The sequence below is a fragment of the Medicago truncatula genome, chromosome 7, assembly GCF_003473485.1.
Source record: "Medicago truncatula cultivar Jemalong A17 chromosome 7, MtrunA17r5.0-ANR, whole genome shotgun sequence".
NCBI classification, from domain to species: Eukaryota; Viridiplantae; Streptophyta; class Magnoliopsida; order Fabales; family Fabaceae; genus Medicago; species Medicago truncatula.
This window is the reverse complement of record NC_053048.1, coordinates 32,395,155-32,401,828: the sequence shown is the minus strand read 5'-3', so window position 1 is coordinate 32,401,828 and position 6,674 is coordinate 32,395,155. Positions and strand designations below refer to the sequence as shown.

The window sequence follows — 6,674 nt, the reverse complement described above, 5'->3', positions numbered from 1 at the left end:
TCGACTCAAATAAAAACTATGCTTAATGATATTGAAGCAGCAAAGTATTACAAAATAAAATGGGGGTGGTGCATGACATTTATCTCAATGACTGAATTAATACAAACAAGTAGCGACTAGGACACATAAACAAGAAAGCCATCAATAAAAGGGTTCCTTACAATATCACATCTAAAAGGGTTCTCAATATTTAGAATCAAGTTGCAATTTCAGTAAAGTGGCAACAATAGACTGACTCTGAAGTTTACTGAGGATTTGGAGGACGGCTATTGGCAGCAGAGACTCTGGAGCCCCACTCAAGCAACTCTTTGCTTGTGTCATCCTTGTGAACAATCACTTCAATGAAACATAAGCTATCTTTCTTTGGTCCTGTTGCTGTTGCAATTGCTTCAACTAATTCCTCTTCACAGAATACCTGAAAATGAAGCATGCATGAATCAGCACTTATATTCTTGTTATGGAAGAAATTTGATGAGAATGCATCAAGATGTCAAACGACTCACCTTGGTAGTCCAACATTTTCCTTCACCATTGTGAATTGCATCAATCAATCCAGTGTAATTCCAGTTCTTGATAACATTGTATGGTCCATCATGAATTTCAACCTCAATTGTGTATCCTCCATTGTTTATCAGGAAGATGATGGTTTTCTGACCACACCTCAGCATTGTCGACACATCCTGTGCAGTTACCTGTAAAGCATTTAAGAGAAAGGTTAAACAAACAATGTTCAAGAAAAAATTACAAGTTGAATGAATTCATGCTTTAAGTAGTTATGCAAGACAAACCTGAAAGCTTCCATCACCAATGCAAGCAATCACTCGCTTCTCAGGGACAGCTTGTGCATAGCCAAGAGTTGCACCAACAGACCATCCAATTGAACCATATTGCATTTGAAACTCATACCTATCAACAAGATTTTATCAGCACAATAAAAAAAATAAAAAAAAAAGAGGAAAAATTGGAAAATACAACAAATCATATTCTCATAACACTTACCCACATCCCTCCGGTAATTTCAACTTTTGGCAGTTAAACCATGAGTCCCCTGTCTCAGCAATCACAACTGTTTCACTAGACAACATTTGTTGTATATGTTGGAACATAACATTGACTCTCAATGGTTCTTTTGGCTCAGATTTCAAAGGTTTTCCGTTTGGGACAAATATCCTATGGTAATTTTCATATGCAACATTGTTGTGTTTGAGATGCTTCGCAAGTGCCTTAAGGAAATCATTCATCAACACACATCCAAATGCAGGTCCATTAGGAATCACAACCCGATCGGGCTCAACAATAATCGCTTTCTCTTTCTTGAGAAGAAGTGAATACCCAACAGAACTGTAGTCGTTAAAAATGGGGCCGGCAAACAAGTATGCATCAGCAGATTCGACAATCTCGGCACAGAATGCAGTACTCACAGCACCCCAATAAGTTCCAATGAAATGGTGATGGTGCTCCGGAACCATCCCTTTAGCTGATGGCATCACTGCAAGTGCGTAACCACTCGCATCAGCTAGTTCGACAAAAGCATTAGATGCTTTCGCCACCCTCAGTTTAGGACCACCTACTAGTACAGGTTTCACTGCTTTGTTAAGAAACTCTGCTGCTGCCTCAACTGCTGCTTCCAACCCCATCTGGTTAGTCAATCTACAAAACATCCAAATCAACAAACAAACAAAAATTAGATAAAAAGACTAATCATTCACATTTCCAATAATCGGTTTCTCCATAAAATAGTTAACAATTAAGTGAATGTTTAGGTCAATGTTTACCAAACATGCACGTTTGTAACGGTGAGTTTAGCGAAATAACTATGACACCATGATTCTATTAAAACTCCTTAGTGTAGCTTTTGCTAAAAGCACTACGGCTCTCTGTGATTCTGCGAAACTCACAGTCAAGTTTGGTGTAAACTTTTTATCGGTTCTTTGCATGATTTCTATGTGAAACCAAATACACACTAGTTACTGAAAAAAATTGTTAAAAAAGATCAAAGAGAGAAAGACTTACTTGGGAGCGCGTGAAAAAGGGATAGGTTCACGACTAAAAGTGGGGTGAGGAATTGCAGGCAAGTTACAGCTAATGCTTATATAGACAGGCTTGCTCTCTTTCAGTGCAGTTGAGATTGCAGTATCAATCAACTCATGAGCATCTTCCAAGTGATTCACCACAGCCTATTATCAAATCAACCACAATCAAAACAATCACCAGGACGCGTTTTTTACAAATAACTAACTAATCAACATCACAATACAACAAAACCAGTGTTAGTCGCGTAAGTTTTATTCAAATTATATTCCGCTACACTATATCAATAACAATCGCCCCTATTTAACAACACTTTATACTAAATAGGGTATTGCAGAACAATAACGATTTGGTCAAATTCGACTTAGGACTATAGCGCCACTATAGACTAGTTGACAATACTTAACAAATCAATCCAAAAACTAAACGGCCTTTCGGGGTGATTGGATGTTTTTGGTTTTAAAAGTTAAATTTGAAAACAAAACATGTTTTCACTATAATCTCAAAACCACAAAAATAATACTTATAATTTTCGTTTTTGTTTTAATGTTAACAAATCACCGTAGCTGCTCACTAACAACTACTTCGACCACCATTTTGACTATCACCAACCAACACCTATCATCACTTTGACCGCCACTCCGATCACTACCAACCATCACCAACCACAACTCAAACCATCTCCGATTACCACTCCATTCACCCTTGATCTCCAAATCCACAAGAAATTCTACAGAAAAATTGCAAATTTCTAATAGTGAACACTACAGCTCCTATTTGACAACACTTTGTACTCTTTTTTTTAATATATTTTGTGCTATTTAGTGTGCTTAAGTGGTGTATTACCGGAGAATTGTCAAATTCCGCAGCTGTAACTGCTTTTTAAAAATACTTTGCCATCATACAAATCAAAACAATAACTAAAATATTGTAAGACTTTGGTACCAACCTGAAAGCAAGTAACGGTTTGAAAACACTTCAACTCTTGGCTGAAATCGGATATTCCAATAGTATGATGAAGAATCCTGTTACTTCCATAATCATTGGAGTTAGGTCCACCAACGATGCAAATAAGCGGCAAATTCTCACTATAAGCACCAGCTATAGCATTAAGAACACTCAACCCACCAACAGTGAAAGTTACCACACAAGCTCCGACGCCACATGACCGAGCATAACCATCGGCTGCGTAACCTGCATTGAGCTCGTTACAACAACCGATTACATTAAGTTTTGGTTCATCGATGAGGTAGTCGAGTAGCGTGAGGTTGAAGTCACCAGGAACGGAGAAAATGTCCGTGACGCCGACTTGAACTAGCCTCCGTGCTAGGTGGCGGCCTAGTGTAGCATTGGTGGAGGAAATTGCCGTGGACGACGGCTGGATAACTGTTGTACCGTTTGGTTTTGTGCATGAAATAACGTCGTTGGTCGTTGGCTTGGTTAAGTCTAAAGAGCCTAATAACATTGTGTCCATTTTGGTAATACTTTGGTTTTTATGATCACAAGTTTGGTTTAAAAGAGAAAGAAAGAGAACAAATATGAAGATTTTTGATGTTGTTGAATGGTGTTTGAAGTTAGAACCGGGAAGATCCTTATATAATATATACAAAGAGTAAACTCACTTGGGTTAGTCGAGTGGTATTTATTTGGAACTTGGGAGTATGCTTCGTCTCAAATTCAATTTCCTCTGATATCAATTTGACTGGACTAATTTAGCTTCATATAAAAAATATATATACAAAGAGTGTTGAGAAAGTGATGGAGTGTGAAAGTAGTTAAGAGTAAAACGTGGGAGGTGCATGCAAATAAAAAAAATGAGCACATGTATTATTGAGGAATATAGTATATCTTATTGTGATGGTGACACAGCTTGAGACTAATAATTTATTTGAGTTAACGGTTATTTACTCCTGTAATATAGGTCATTTTTTGTTTTCCCTCCTATAAAATATTTTTTTTAATTTACCCCCTGTAAATTTTTATTTTTTTGAATACTCCTAATAGGTCATAAAAAAACGACTTTATTTTTTTTTCCAGAATTTTTTCGTTTTTTTATGACCTATTAGGGGGTATTCTAAAATAAATATATTTTACAGAAGGAAATAAAAAAAATATTTTACAGGGGAAAACCAAAAATGACCTATATTACAGGGGTAAAGCACCATTAACCTTTTATTTTTATTGGTACTCTTTTTTTTTTATAATAAAAATGAATTTGCTTTTATAACTGGAGTGAAGTTATAAAAAAATAATATAAATCTGGAATACCATTTCATAAATGGTATTTATGATGGGTGTGTTTTGACTTTTGACATAGTAATAAAAACTGAATTTGAGGCATACTACACACGTGTTTGTGACTGAATTTGTGATTCACACTCATAGTACTACGCATGTGTTTTGATTTCAAATGTGAGACACACATCCAGTACGTTTTACTACATTTGCAACATCGTTCCAAATTGAGTGGTTAATTTAGTGCCTCACTCTGCATCTCACCGTTACATAGGTTTTTGATTCAGGATTAAATACAAATTAGTTTTTGAATGTGCACTTCTGTTATCACTTTAGTCACTGACGTTAAATAATTTTGTTAACTGATGATTTGGCAAAGATTTTATGCTCACAAGGGGTATGAAGTGTAACAAGGACTAAAGTGAAAGTAGAAAATGGTCACTTAATTAGTTCCTGAACCGAAAACCAATATCCTCAAACTCGTCTCAACGAAGTGTTGCTCTTCGTCAAGAACTGGGTCATCTTCCTCAATGAAGTTGTTCTGTGGTTGCGGGAGACTTGTTGTTAGGTTCTTGATTGTGCATACTTACTATCAGTTAGGTCTCTGACAGTAAGTGTTTACTGTCAAGGTGTTTACCGGTGTTTTTGGTAAACAAGAAGATTAGCTTTGATTATTACAAGGAGGATCAAACTATAAATTCTATGATATGTTGCGCAATGTTTTTCTAGAAAGTATATGAATGTTCACCAAGTTCATTGGTTGCTTTATGAACAGGATGGAGTTTTGTAAGAAAATAATTGTCTCTCGTCATGGAAAAAACGCAGTAAATGCAAGTAAAAAGACTTAAAAGTTTAAAACGCAGAAACTTAAAGAAAAGGTAAATTGTATTGCATTAATGTAAAGGTGGTTCGACAAATTAGATTACATACATTCTATGACTCTTTTCTCTAGACGCCGGTACTTCGAGTGCTAGAATTTTATAAGTGATTTGCGACCTATTTTTCATATGAAAAACTACTATTTACACATAGTAAAAATAACTAGAAAAAGCTAACTGCCACGAACAACACTTCTTCCATCAAAAACTGATTGTCCCCCACGTCTTCATTAAGGAAACCGCTGCTTTTGAATTCAAATTATTTCTTCTTCGACAACAACTGTTTGGTTTCGACCAATTTATGTCATGGCTCGCGTCTTGTCGAACTTCAAGGATTTTAAACTCTTCTAAATACTAAATTCAAACTATGTTGAAATCTCATGCTGAAGATAAAGACTTTGATTCTTTTGTCTTCTAATTATGTGTAACTTTTTTTTATTGAAAATCTCATGTGTACCTTTTTCTTTTTTTCTTTGAAAATTCCATGGCCTATACTACTTAAAATTTCTGAACTCATCCCTGCTTTTAGTCAATAAAGTAACTACATTGAGAACTTTGTTAACAAAGAAAATTATCAACAATAGGTTCGCAAACAAAATATAATGATTTTTTTTTTAAATTATTACTTAAGTGTTCATATTAAAAAAGACGGTGTTAGTTTGTATGGTAAAATTTTAGTTATTTATGAATTTGACTTGAAGCATCTCCAAACTCAACTTTTCTAAATAGATATCGTTACTGTTTTGTTTGTGGTGGGCTTAACACAATCCTACAAAACCTGCTTGTGAGGTGGGGATTGCCCCTACTTATAAGCACATTGTCAGGTCATGTCCTATCTGATGTAGGACTCTTAACACACACCTTCACGACCAACACTATTGGGCTTGGTTCGTGGACATAAATGGTGGGTGGCCCAATAGCGGAAACCTGATAGCAGGTGGCCCAATGGATCTTGGAGAGGCTCTGATACCATCTTAGAAATCGTGGTTGGGCCTAACACAACCCCACAAAACCGGCTTGTGAGGTGAGGATTGCCCCCACTTATAAACACATTGTCAGGTCATGGCCTGACAATGTGGGACTCTTAACGGTGGTTTAATTTACATAATTACAATTTATATATATATATATATATATATATATATATATATAAGTAAAACTTATTGTGATTTTTGGCTCACTAGTTAAGTTAAATATTTTTATTGAAAATATTAAAGATGGGATAGCAAGGGTGAGGAAGGTTGGTTTGCGGTTTGTGTTAGGAGAAGGGTGGGGGGATGGAGCCGAAATCGATTTTGGGCGAGATTGTTGGTGTTATAGTGTTCCGCTGTGTGAACGATTTAGGCGGCTATATGATCTAGTTGTCAATAAAGTAATCACGGTGAGGAACATGTTCTTGTTGGGGGTGGAGGATGGTGGGGGGCGTGGTAGTGGCGGCATCGTTTATGGGTGTGGGAGGAGGACCTGGTAGAAGAGTGTAAGGATTTATTACTAACAGACTCTTTGCAGGAATCAGAAACAGACAGGTGG

The 6,674-nt window shown here is 36.3% G+C and overlaps 1 protein-coding gene across 1 annotated transcript; it reads right to left on the bottom strand.

The window, feature by feature from the left end:
• On the bottom strand, positions 1 to 3,605 carry LOC11415692 (pyruvate decarboxylase 2). Its single transcript, XM_003623270.4, has 6 exons — positions 2,981 to 3,605; positions 2,014 to 2,177; positions 1,000 to 1,650; positions 789 to 906; positions 504 to 692; positions 1 to 415 (listed from the first exon to the last, which is right to left on the bottom strand). Exons 1-6 carry the CDS (start codon positions 3,503 to 3,505, stop codon positions 245 to 247), a joined length of 1,818 nt encoding a protein of 605 aa, XP_003623318.1. The 5' UTR covers positions 3,506 to 3,605; the 3' UTR covers positions 1 to 244.
• Positions 3,606 to 6,674: the final 3,069 nt, after the last annotated feature.